Source organism: Megascapheus bottae, chromosome 6 (genome assembly GCF_031878675.1).
Source record: "Megascapheus bottae isolate mThoBot1 chromosome 6, mThoBot2.hap1, whole genome shotgun sequence".
In the NCBI taxonomy this organism is placed as follows: domain Eukaryota; kingdom Metazoa; phylum Chordata; class Mammalia; order Rodentia; family Geomyidae; genus Megascapheus; species Megascapheus bottae.
Window position 1 is genome coordinate 67,013,851 of NC_143514.1, and position 14,112 is coordinate 67,027,962.

The following is a 14,112-nucleotide window of genomic DNA, read 5'->3' on the forward strand; positions in this document are numbered from 1 at the left end:
CTCCTGAGTAGCTAAGATTACAGATGTGAGCCGCCACCAGCACTGGATTTTTTTTTTTAATTTTTTGACCCAGAAGCTGACTATATAGCCTCAAATTCATGATCCTCCTACCTCAGCCTCCCCATCCATTAAAGTATCACATACTAATTTTTATTAGTATACATTAGTTATACAAGGAATAGATTTAATAGTGACATTTCCGTGTAAATGTACAATGTATTCCATTCAATTTCCATTCCTCCATTGCTTTCCCTAATCCTTTCTCTGCTTCCTAATTCAATTTCAACAGGTTTTATTGCTCTATTTTCATATATACAATTTAATTCAACTACATTATCCTCTTTCACCATTGTTAACCCAACCCCTCTCATTAATACCTACCCCCAAAAGAGTCTATTTCTCTTTCCTCTCTCCCCAAACCCATTTATCAATAGTTTTCATTGAGGTTCTTTTTCCTTTTCTTCTTCTTTCTTTCTTTTTTTTGCCAGTCCTGGGGCTTAAACTCAGGACTCGAGCTTTTTTTTTTTTTTTTTTTTTTTTGCTTAGGCTAGCGCTCTACCACCTGAGCCACAGCAACACTTCTGGCTTTTTCTGTGTATGTGTATGTGGTAGTGTGATAGTGAGGAATCAAATCCAGGGCTTTGTGCCATTTAGGAAAGCACTCTATCACTAGGCCACAATCCCAGTCCCTGGATCTTTTTCTTTTCATTTCAGTTCTTTATCATAAAAATAATGTTCATAGCCTAGAGCTGAATTGCTCAGGGACAGCTCCCAGGACCAGAGTTCAAGCCCCACAACCAATTAATAAATAAATAAATATGTTCAATCCTATACACCTGCTGAATTTATTATGAAATAAGCATACTTATTGCCTATCTAAATTCTAATCCCTTCTGAAGTCTGAAACATATCTGTTCCCAAGGGCTCCAAACAGCAGAGCCCAAATCTAGACCTTGGTTTGTATGAACAAGAAAAATATCCATGGAGTAACTTTCTCCCACTCTACAGTAGCTATTAGCAGGAAGCAGACAAACAAGGTCCTGTCTTGTCCAGTTTCCAGATACAGTAGCTATTTTCATGGTTCAATAGCACATTTTTCAGGGCTAGGAGTTTTGCCTAGTGGTAAAGTGCTTGCCTAACATGCACAAAGACCTGGGTTCAATTCCTCGGTACCAAATAGTAAAAGCTGGAAGTGGTGCTGTGGCTCAAGTGGAAGACCACTAGCCTTGAGAAAGCCCAAGGACAATGCTCAGGCCCTGAGTTCAAGCCCCCGGACTGGCAAAAAAAAAAGTACATTTTTCTTAATTTTCTTTTTGAAAACTTGAAGAGTGAATATCTATCAGTAAAAAGGATGACATTTTTTTAACTATTTGTGTCTAGATGTATTTGCATTTGCACAAAATTCAATTCAGAAATAATTTGTTACATACCTAAAACAGGATATGAATGCCATACTTTATTAGTAAAAGGTTATCAGCAATCACAATAATTTGGCAATAACCAACCATATCATAATTAACAACTTATTGTTCTAGTTAAAACAAATAGTTAATAGAATGGATGTTTTACTTCAACTTCTCCTGAAGGAAAAAAGAAACGAAATAACTGACATGTTTATTCAATCCTGATTCAATTATTTATTCTTTCCTAAAATACCAGAAGGACCAACTTTAGCACTAAAGTGCTGGAATGCTTGCCTAAGAAGCTCAAAGCCTTAAGATTAATCCCCAGTATATCAAAACAAGCAAACAAATAATTCAAGTTATGATCAAAGTAACTTCATAAGATGTTAGAGAATGTTAAGAAATGGCATTATTTGATTTAAATTTTCATTTTTTACTTTTATTAGTTTATATTAATTATTTATTTACTTTTTTTTTTTTGCCAGTCTTGGGCTTGGGCTCAGGGCCTGAGCATTGTCCTTGGACTTTCTCAAGGCTAGCACTGTACCACTTGAGCCTCAGCACCACTTCCAGCTTTTTTCTACGTATGTGGTACCGAGGAATCGAACCTGGGTATTCGTGCATGCTAGGCAAGCACTCTACCACTAGGCCAAACTCCCGGCCCCATTTCATTTACATTTTTATATGTTATTTCATGGGGCTAAAGATATACATTCGTTAAATGCTTTAGATCTGGAAGAGCATATATCTTATTGAAAGCAATTGTTTTTACAAATATAACTATAGGAATATCCAGACCTAATACAGAGACTGAAGTTATGGGAAATCTATTCATAAGAAAGGCATTCTACAAATAACAAATTTATCCTTTTAAAAATAAATTTATTTTTATTATGAAAATAACATATTTAGTCAAAAGGCTTTGGTATAGGTGAGAGACAGAGAGAGAGAGAAAGGAAAGAAGAGTCATATTATTTCTATACCTTCATTTCAAGAAAATAGTATCTATAGAGTAGGTCTTAAGCAAAGGCACAATTTCCCTAAATTCACATAAAAAAATCTGTAGGCGTTCTGACACTCACCTCCACAACACACTCGTAAACTGTGTCGTCCAACAAAGAAATCTTGCAGTGCATGTTTCTGTGCCTTTTGACTGATTTCTGGGAAGGTTTTAATTCTCCTTCTGCTTTTGATTCAGGATTTTCTTTTACTTCTGTTTTGGAACACTCTTCAATTTCTTCTCCTTCTCTAGTTTCAGAATCTAGATCTTCTCTGTGTTCTTCCTGAGCTGGCTACATAGCCGTGATATCACCAGGTTAGTAATAACATCATTTTACAAAACATTACATACATACTTTACATACAATAATCTTACTAATGAAAATTCTAATTGAAGAACAGAAACTATTACAAATAAATATGGGTGATCTTGATATTAATTATTTTTCTATAAAAGGTATTATGGTCCTCCATAAACTTGACTTTTTAAGAAATCTAGTCATTTATGGGTGATAGAGCCTACCTGTAATCCCAGTACTCTGGAAGCTGAGGCAGGACCTCTAGCACCATCCTGAATATGTAGTGAAACCTTATCTCAAAAAATAATCTATTCACAATAGCCAAGATGTGGAAACAACCTAGATGCTCCACTACAGATGAATGGATCCAAGAAACGTGGAACCTATATACAATGGAATTCTACACAGCCATCAGAAATGGCAAAATAATGGCTTGTCAGGGAAATGGGGGGTCCTAGAACAAATCATGTTGAGCAAGATAAGCCAAGAACAGAGAGACAATGGACATGCGGGTGTTAAATTTAAAACATAAGAAGATAGGACAACGTAAACAGGAATCAAGACACCCATACACAGTTAGACCAAAGGAGGACAGTCTTGGGAGAGAGGCACCAGATTGCAAAGTTAAGTCCCTATACTAAAAAAAAAAAAAAAAAAAATCATATAAGTTATAGAAAGAACTAGGCACGGTGGCTCATGCCTGTAATCCTACTCAGGAGGCTGAGATCTGAGGATCAAGGTTCAAAGCCAGCCTGGGCACAAAAAGACCTGAGACTGTCATCTCCAATTAACCTCTAGAAAACAGGAAGTGCAGCTTGTCTCAAGGGTAAGATGGTAGCCTCGAGCTGAAGTGCACCCAGGTTGAGTTCAAGCCCCATGACTCACCACCCCCTGCCCCCCGCAAAAAAAAAAAAAAAAGAACTAGACTTTTTTATTCTCTCAGACTCATTAGAGAAGATGATTCAAATAAAGTAGGCCTTAGCTAATTCCTATCCCATTTCTAATGCCAACCAAATGACTGTTAAACCATTTCACTTCTCTTTTGGTCTCTCATTAAAAATCTTTAACTTGCTCCATGATTATAACAAAAGGATATATGTACTGAATAAGCTAATTAGATACTTTTTAATTTTTTTCTTTTCTTTGACTATAGATTATATCTTCTTTAAAAAAATGAAACTTCCACTGACTATATTAATTTCTTTAGAAAACAAAACCTCCAACATTTCATGCTACTTATCACCATCAATGCCCGAATCAGTTGGCTAGTAATAAAGCAAATGTCTTTCAATAAAAAATACAGAGCCTAGGGGCCGGGAGTTTGGCCTAGTGGTTAAAGTGATTGCCTAGCATGCATGAAGACCCGGGTTCGATTCCTCAGTACCACATACATAGAAAAAAGCTGGAAGTGGTGCTGAGGCTCAAGTGGTAGAGCTCTAGCCTTGAGAAAGTCCAAGGACAGTGCTCAGGCCCTGAGCTCAAACCCAGGACTGGCAAAAAAACAAAAAATAAAAAACAAACAAACAAACAAAAAATACAGAGCCTAGGGCTGGGAGTTTGGCCTAGTGGTAGAGTGCTTGCCTAACATGCATGAAGACCCAGGTTCAATTCCTTGGTACCACATACATAGAAAAAAGCCGGAAGTGGTGCTGAGGCTCAAGTGGTAGATCTTTAGCCTTGAGAAAGTCCAAGGACAGTGCTCAGGCCCTGAGCTCAAGCCCAGGACTGGCAAAAAAAAAAAATACAGAGCCTGCTTTCATGTACCCACCCTCCTATCTAGTCATACATCGTTACCTGTGTTTCTGCACTGCTTAGTGAATGAAGATCCAAAGATGGGTCTGTTTTGAGTTCAGGTTCAGGAGCTGCAATTGGGGCCTTTAAAATTATATCTTCATCAAGACTGGTCCCAAATTCTATCTCTTTCTGACCTGCTTCTTCTTTTTCTGCCTCTGCCTCTGCCTCTGCCTCTTTGACTTCTTCCTCAGAGACCTGAGATTTGGGTCTTTTGAGAAATGAGGAGAGCAGTCGTGACAGGCCTCTGCTTTCTGATGTCCGGTCCTTATTCCTGGTCAAGTCTTCATGTGTGGGAGTGTCCCCATTGGATGTTTTCAGTTTCTGCTCACACTGATTATCTCCCGCAGCTGCCTGGGAAACCTCTTCCAGCTGAGTTTCTTGGTGTGAGTTTGTGGCTCCCTCACTCTCCTTCTGTTGGTGCTGAGAACTTTCAGCCTCAACAACTAAACCCTTCTCTGTTGTCATGATGTTGCTATTAAAAGAAGATGGAAAAGGGGAACTCTTATAAACAAAACACTGTTACAGACCAAGCTCCCAAGCCCCAAAAGATTAATATACTTAAATATTAATATAATAATTTGATACTTAGATGCATTATTATATAATCACTAATAAACTGAATTCCAGTCCATGAAAATTACAATTAAAACAAAAGCATTTTACCTACACATTCTGAAAATAAATTATTTATGCCCAAGTCATTAAAGATTATGCACATAGAGATTAGTTTAAAATAATACATACTAGGGACACTTAATGAGATATATCATAATCGAACTCAGTGCTCAGAATTGTATATATGAAATTAAGTCTTATATTCCCCAAAATAGTATCTTAATTTTTGCATATTGCCCTTTGAGAGTTTCAATACAAGCTTTAGAATTTGTAGGAAATATTCACTGAAAAATTCTTCACAATACAAAAGATGATTAAATTAGAATGTTCCTCAAGTCTTCCCCCACTCCTGGAGGGGGGGGGTGGTGCATGGGAATCCCCCTGGGGATTCAACTAAGGCCCTTTTGCTGTTAGGCAAATGCTCTACTCAATTACATCCCAGCTTTAAGTTCTCCAAGTCTTCACTGATCTTTTATTTCTTAGAATGGAACTTCTCTGTTAAGAATAGCAAATGCAGAATTCTGGTCATTTGTTATCAGAGTTAAAAACATTGATAAGTACATGATTAAAATTATTAAAAATTTTTCCCTTAGTTTTCTTGTCATAATAACAATATAGCCCTTTTCAGAAGCATCAAATTTCAAGCTCTTTGAGACTATTTTTTTCTTCTGATAAATATGATTTTGAAAGTTGAACATTTTGAGAGTAGGAAATGAGAGCATTACAGTAAAAAAAAGACAAATATGAATAAGGGACAGCTTAGAAGACAAATGTAGCAGGGGAATACGGCGGGTTATAGACCTCATGTTTTAAATTGCTTGGGTTCCTGCCTTTGGATGTAAAAAATCCCAGTTAAGTCTTAGCATAAGAGACCAAAAAGCATTGTCACACTTTGTTTACTAAAGATTAGCCAGCATACAGCAGATGCCAGGCTCATGTCTGTAATCCTAGCTAATGGAGACTCAAAATGTGAAATGTGGCCAGACGCAGTGGCTCACACCTGTAATCCTAGCTACACAGGAGGCTGTGATCTGAGGATCTCAGTTCAAAGCCAGCAGGGGCATTAAAGACTGAGAGACTTTTAACTCCAATTAACCACTAGAAAATGGAAAGTGGGGCTATGACTCATGGGGTAGGGTGGTAGCCTAGAGCTGAAGAGTTCAGGGACAACACTCAGGCTGAGTTGAAGAGCTCCAGGGACAGTGCCCATGCCCAGAGTTCAAACACACACACACACACACACACACACACACACACACACACAGTGAAATGTGGTTCAAGGCTAGCTACAGCAGAAAAGTTTCTGAGACCTCCTCTACCCACATCAGGACACAGTAGTACTTGTCTATTATCCTAAGCTATGTGAAAGGCTAACACTGGAAAGATCCAGTCCAGCCTGGGCAGAAAATGTCCACAAGACTGGTCTCGACGGAGGGAAGCTGGATGAGGTGGCACACATATCCAGAAATTACAGGAAGCTTATAATTAGCAAATTAGGTCCAGGCACACACCTTAGCAGAGAGTAAAACTCTATCTCAAATAATCAATAAAGGGGGCTCACGTCTTTAATTCTAGCTACTAAAGAGACTAAGTAAGAGCTGATGATTGAGATTCAAAGCTTGCCTAGGCAAGAAAGTCCTTGAGACTCTTATCTCCAAGTAACCACTAGAAAACTGGAAGTAGCACTGTGGCCCAAAGTGGTAGAGTCCTTGAGCAAAAGAAGCTCAGGGACAGAGCCCAGGTCCTGAGTTCAAGCCTAACAGGAAAAAAAAATATATATATATATATATATGTATATACATATATATCATTAAAAGGCAGGCAGGGATAGAATTCTAGCTTAGGGATGAGGGAGTGGGGGAAGGGGATGAGAGAGCAGGTAGGGTGGATAGCCAAAGGAAAAAATCCTATGAACCATTTACTAAAAATTCTAATCACAGACTTGGCTCAGTGGCAATTGAGAAGCAGAGGTAAGATTACAAGTTTGATGCCAGCCTGGGATATATAGTAAGAACCTATCTCAAAAATAAATGAAAAACTTTAAATTATAAAAGTTCAAACTAGCCCTGATAAATCAGTTATACATGCATTCAAAGACTTCACATTACAAATGATGAGTAACCAGAAGAAGATACAAAGAAGTCAAGCAGCAAAAATAGGACAAATGCTCTACAAACAGGCTCTTCTTGTATAAATGATACTATTTACATCCTGGATACAAAATCTAAAAGAACGTATCTATTTACTTGATGTCACAAAGAGGTCTTTGATTAAAAAAAAAAAATTGGCACAGCACTGAAGACAAAGGATGAGTTCCCATTCCATCTCAATCCTAATCCTCCAAACTGTAGGAATTACACCCCATCTGGTATAAAAGATACACTTGTTTTAATAGTGGGCATCTGTTATTTTCAGGCAAATGAAAACCCTACACTGAGCAGGTTGGGAGGGCCAAAATGAGATCTTCCATCTTTCTTTGCAAATGGTCTTTCTCATATTAGTACAGTCTGGTGTTCCACTAATACATTGTGGGTGAAAACTTCATAAAAACTGTACAACTGAACAATATTATGAAGATTTTCTTCATCATTGGGCCGGGAGGTTGGCCTAGTGGTTAAAGTGCTTGCCTAGCACACATGAAGACCCGGGTTCGATTCCTCGGTACCACATACATAGAAAAAAGCCGGAAGTGGTGCTGAGGCTCAAGTGGTAGAGCTCTAGCCTTGAGAAAACCCAAGGACAGTGCTCAGGCCCTGAGCTCAAGCCCAGGACAGGCAAAAAAAAAAAAAAAAAAAAGTGTTTTATTTGATAGGGAAGGGGGAAAAACTAAGACGGGTGGGGGGGGAGGGTAATGGGTACCAAAACATGTGAAAGGGTATCAATGTATGTGAATTGATGCACCTTCTATCTGGCAAATATCATGTAACCCTTTTATTAATTACAATAAAAAATTTAAAAAAAAACAAAAAAAAAGATTTTCTTCATCATCAACATTATAAAGTTTAATTATTTGTTGATAATACTATTACTTATGTCACTGAGCAAAATAAATAAATAAAAAGCAGTAAAAAAATTGTTAATGAGCATCTAGTTGCAGCACTAAGTGCCATGTCCATAATTGCTATGCTGTATTGTTTCAGGGATAATGGAAAGAAAAACTGCACTTGCTCAATACAAATACAATTTTTCTTAATATTTTCAGTGTATAGTTGGTTGCATTCACAGATGAGAAACTGCTAGATGTGGAGGGTTGACTGTGTTCACCAAAAATATTCACTCAAAGCTGAATACCCATCTCTAATAGATGCCAGAGAAAGGTTGTTTATTCACTAAAGTGGGATCTTACATTAACTAAACTAACATCCAGTTCAGGGAGAACATTTTCCACACAGAAAAAAAGAAAACAGATTGGACCTTAGAACACTAACACAGTAATACAAATTGGTTATTTTTTAAAGTCTAAATTACAAGGTCAGATTTACTCTTTGGATTGGAAGAATAAAAATGAGGGCCAAAAGTAAAGGCTAAAAAGCTCTTTTACCCTGGGTACTGATGACTCGCACCTATAATCCTAGGGGAGGATGAGATCTGAGAACAGCGGTTCAAAGCCAGCCCAGGCATTAAAGTCTATGAGACTCTGATCTCCTATTAATCACCAGAAAATCAGAAGTGGTGCTATGGTTTAAGTGATAGAGTACTAAGCCTTGAGCTGAATAGCTCAGGGACAGTGCCCAGAGTTCAAGCCACACGACTGACAAAAAAAAAAAAAAAAAAAAGGCCCTTATACTTCTCTAGTCAGACAACAGACAGAAAAAGAAAAGAAAATTTTTTCAGATAAAGAAAAAAAATGTTTATCCAAGTACTGAAGTTTTAAGAATATGCTAGGGGCCAGGAGTGGCAGAGTGCTTGCCTAGCATGCACAATGACTCAGGCTTGGTTCCTCAGTACCACACACAAAGACCAAGCTGGAAGTAGTGCTGTGGCTCAAGTGGTTAGAGCTCTAGCCTGACTTTAAGCCCCACAACTGGTAAAAAAGAAAATAATATGCTAAGAATCACTTCTTTCCCAATAAAATCAACACCCCCAAAACCACAGCAAAGTATCTTTCCTTTGCAACTCAATTTACATGCACTACAATAATGCTTCTAGAATTAAAAAAAAAAAAAAGATAAGCCTGGAGCCAATGGCTCATCCCTGTAATCCTAGCTTAGATCTGAGGATTACAGTTCAAAGCCAACCAGACCAGACAGGAACGTCTATGAGATTCTTATCACCAATTAATCACAGAAGAGGCTAGAAGTGGTGCAGTGGCTTAAGTTGGTAGAGTGTTAGAAGTTCTCCCAGTGCCTAGACCCAGAGTTCAAAGCCCAGGATAAACGGGGAGAAGGGGGAATCAACAATGTAGCTTTCAAAATAGACTATAATTCTGCCCCTATCCTTTTTAAATGATTTGGAGGCCTAGGCATGTTTTTTGTTGTTGTTGTTGTTGTTTGTTTTGTTTTGTTTTTTGCCAGTCCTGGGCACTCTATCACTAGGCCAAACTCCCAGCCCCTTAACCACTCTTTATGAAAAGTTATTTACCATATTGAGTGAATGGAGAATGTCGCCCAGCATGAACATGCTGTTTTCAACAACTTGGTTTTAATTTAAGTCATTTCTATGGTGATTAATATGGTTGAATCAACTCATTCAAAGATATTTTTAAATAAAACAAACTCCTACTCATATCTTCTTAAGAAGACAAAAGATGTCCTTTACTTCTCTGTAGAACTCAAGCTTATGCTTAGAAAATGTCTGTATATAGTCTAGATATGTTTTCCCAGGCCCTTCTAGAAGGACACACTACCTAATGGTTACCAGACAACACTGAAGAAGAAATGAGGCAAAAAAATTAAATGATTTTTACTTCTTTAAGTGTCAAAGTATAATATTTTAATCATTCAAAGAAAAACAAAACAGATTATGTGCTTCCTTGCTTTGTTGTCACAATCTGCAGAACATAATTATACCTTTATTGATTTAGTCCTCATTATGAACTTCAGTTTACTATACAATGCTAATGTCCTCAGAGACAACTGCAGTCCACTAGGAAAGTTAGCATTCCCACATGGTTACCTGAGAACCAGCCACTTTAGTTTTCTATATATGCTCTTAATAGTTTTTCTGTTTTCTCATTTGAGCAATTAACTCCGATTCTCAGATTTCTTGCTAGTGTCAATCAAGGTATTGTATCAAGAAGTACTTTCCAACACATCTCTTCCTTTTTATTTATTTATTTATTTATTTATTTATTTTAGTCAGTCATGGGGCTTGAACTCTGGGCCTGGGCTCTTTCCTTGAGCTCTTCTGCTCAAGGCTAGCACTACTGAGCCACAGCGCCACTTCTGATTTCCTGGTGGTTAATTGGAGTCTCACAGACTTTCATGCCCACACTAGCTTTGAACCGCAATCCTCAGATCTCAGCCTCCTAGGATTACAGGCATGAGCAACCAGTACCCAGCTTTCCAACATCTCTTCTAATAAGCCATTGGCAAGATTATTAACTAGGAAACCAATAGTCAAAAACTGTGTCTAGAATAAGAACAAATGCTAGGGAATAGTAAGACTGATGTTTCATAATACTGGCAGAGCATCAATGCATGGATTTAATGAAATCTGTTTTAGTTCCTCCAATACCACACAAGCCTACACTGCACTGTGAGTAGTTGAGTCTATAAGGTAAGTAGCCTTCTAATCTATCACATGAATATAATGGTCAGTCTTCTTCTCTAGTAAAGACATATAAATAAGTCTTCAATGCTTTTATATAAGGTGCTATGAACATATAAATTCTTCTGGAAAACATAAAACAATAATAGCCTAAAAATATAACACAAAGGAGGGGCCTGGAGTTTGGCCTAGTAGTAGAGTGCTTGCCTAATATACACGAAGACCTGGGTTTGACCCCTTGGTACTACATACATAGAAAAAGCCAGAAGTGGTGCTGTGGCTCAAGTGGTAGACCTCTAGCCTTGAGGAAAGTCCAAGGACAGTGTTCAGGCCCTGAGTTCAAGTCCTATGACTGGCCAAAAAAACCTACATAAAAATTGCTTAATTCCCTACTGCAGATGAATGGATACAGAAAATGTGGTATATATACACAATGGAATTCTACATAGCCAACAGACAAGATAAAATAATGGCATTCGCAGGGAAGTGGATGAATCTAGAGCGAATCATGTTGAGTGAGACCTAAGGAACAAATATGTGGCTATTAAATCCAAAGAGTACAAGAGCGAGGACTTAATAACTGCATACCCAAAGCTATGGACATGGTAATGGAAATATAAACGTAACTATGTAGACATAAAAACCTATGACTCTATGGACATAATGTTTTATTTCATAAATTATTATGTTTCTATGACATACAAACTCGTAGCCTAATTTTGATTAAGTTCTAAATACTAAGTCTCAGTGATTATAAATAGAGATTCCCCCCTTGAACACTTGATTGTTAAACTTGTCGTTTAAAATATGATGTAAAAATTAATGTTAATAAATTCTTTAATAAAAAAAGAAAAATTGCTTAATAGTATAAAAAAATCACAGTATAAACTGGACACTAGTGGTTCATGCCTATAATCTTAGCTATTGTTCAAGAGGTAGACACTGGAAGGAACATAAATTAATAAACAAGTCATAGTATAGAAATGTACAGTGATGAAAATGAACTAAAACTAAACATATATGAGTTTATATATAATATATATATGACATAAATCTCAAGTTTGATGAAAAAAGCAGCTTGAAGAATGTATTTCAGCCAGGCGCTGGTGCTCACACCTATAATTCTAGTTACTCAGAAGGTTGAGCTCTGAGGACAGAGGTTTAATACCAGCCCAGGGGCAGGGAGCATAGCCTAGTGATAGAATGCTTGTCTAGCATACATGAAGGTCCTGGGTTCAATTCCTCAGTATCACATACACAGAAAAGGCTAGAAGTGGTGCAGTGGCGCAAGGGGCAGAGCACTAGCCTTGAGCAAAAAAGTGTCCAAGGATAGTGCCCAGGCCTTGAGTTCAAGCCCCAGGACAGACCAAAAAAAAAAAAAAAAAAAGTCAACCCAGGCAGAAAAGTCCCTGAGATTCTTTTAAGAGTGTGTGTGTGATAGGACTTGAACTCTAGGCTGGGCACAGCACTGAACTCTTCAGCTCAAGGCTATCACCCTACCCCTTGAGCCATAGTTCCACTTCTCCTTTTCTAGGGATTAATTGGAGATGAAAGCCTCACGTTCTTTAGTGCCCAGGGCTGGCTTTGAACCTCAATCCTCAGATCTCAGCCTCCCATGGAGCTAGGATTACAGGCATGAGCCAACTCACCTGGCTCTGAGATTGTTATCTTCAATTAACCACCAAAAAGCCAAAGTAGAGCTGTGACTCAAATGGCACATACACATACACACACCCACACCCACACCCACACGAGAATGTATTTTATGCAACATTATAACTGGGGGCCGGGAGTTTGGCCGAGTGGCACAGTGCTTGTCTAGCATGCACGAAGACCTGGATTAGATTACTTGATAACACATACATAGAAAAAAAGCCAGAAGTGGTGCAGTGGCTCAAGTGGTAGGGCTCTAGCCTTGAGAAAGTCCAAGGACAGTGCTCCAACCCTGGGTTTAAGCCTCAGAACTGGCAAAAAAAAAAAAAAAAAAAAAGGAAAGAAAAGAAAACAAACATTGTCTATTATAAGATGCTTAGCAATGTCAAATATATTGCTAGAGATAAAGAGTAAAAGCATGGAGAAATGGATAATCACAAATTTACAGAGTAGTTTCCTTAAAAGAGAGGAAAGGAAATAAGACTGGGAAGGGAATCACTGACTCAACTCATGCCTTATGTTATAAACTGGGTAATGTTTATCTTTTCCTATTTCTTAAATGTTTTGTAATCTTTTTTAAAATTACACCATTACATATGGGGAAGGACTAACTTGGTGACATTATTCATAAAAGATTTCATGTGTGCCAAAGCTACAATATGCTTTCCACAAGGATGAACAATTCTAATATACACTGTGGAAAATAAAACACTGTTTTCTTTACAGTTAAACAAAGAACATGTTTTCATTTTGTTGTTACTATTGCATTGGGCTTAGGTTTGTTATTGTTGTTGTATAGAATTCGGGATCAAACCCAAGACCTTGTCCGAACTATGTAAATATTCTACCACCAAGTTATAACACATCTTTAAAGAGTCATGAGCAAAGCAGCTTATCCAGTACTAGGGAGAAAAAATAAATATAGTTTGGCCTAGTGGTGGACTGCTTGCCTACTGCTTTGCATGCACAAATACTGGGGTTCAATTCCTTGGTACTACATACATAAAAAAAAAACCAGAAGTGGTGCTGTGGCTCAAGTGGTAGAGTTCTAGCCTTGAGAAAACCCAAGGACAGTGCACAGGCCCTGACTATGCACAAGCCCCAGGACTGGAAGAAAAAATAAAAATAAATATAAATATAATCTATCTTTATAATTTGATTCTGAACTGAAAATTGACAAAGGATAAAGAAAATGACAGAATCCAAACACACAAGAATATACAATAACTATTTCCATACTACGGTTCTTAGCTATTCAAATCTGGACATGTTTACTCTTTTTAAAATCAATGGATGATGGCCAATAACATCAGAAACATTGTATTCATATTCTAATGCTTTTTAGAGATTTTCAATATTCACTGTGTTAAAGTATGCACCCACTGCAGAATGCTTTTGTAAATTACACACTAATAGTTTGCTAGATAATTTTGTAGCAGCAAAAGGAAATTATTGTCCAATGTACAATACTTTGAAAATACTCAAGTTTATTACAGATATTGCCTTATGTAGTCTAGGCAGTATCCAACAAAGGTAACAGTAAAAGATGTGAATGATGAGTATTACCTCAAATGGCAATGAATTTCCTAAGGATACCATTCTGGGTCAGCTCCCTGGAATCTGAGTCAAGAGAAAGGGAG

The 14,112-nt window shown here is 37.6% G+C and overlaps 1 protein-coding gene across 17 annotated transcripts in view; it reads right to left on the reverse strand.

The window, feature by feature from the left end:
• Positions 1–14,112, reverse strand: part of Epb41 (erythrocyte membrane protein band 4.1) — a 132,975-nt gene that overhangs the window by 85,274 nt on the left and 33,589 nt on the right. For all 17 annotated transcript variants that reach the window (XM_090335429.1, XM_090335419.1, XM_090335416.1 and 14 more), the window contains exons 2-3: positions 4,496–4,967; positions 2,486–2,695 (exon numbers count right to left, since the gene is read on the reverse strand). In XM_090335429.1, the coding sequence (XP_090191555.1) occupies positions 2,486–2,695; positions 4,496–4,960 (675 nt within the window). In that variant the 5' untranslated portion in view covers positions 4,961–4,967. The remainder of the gene's footprint in view (positions 1–2,485; positions 2,696–4,495; positions 4,968–14,112) is intronic.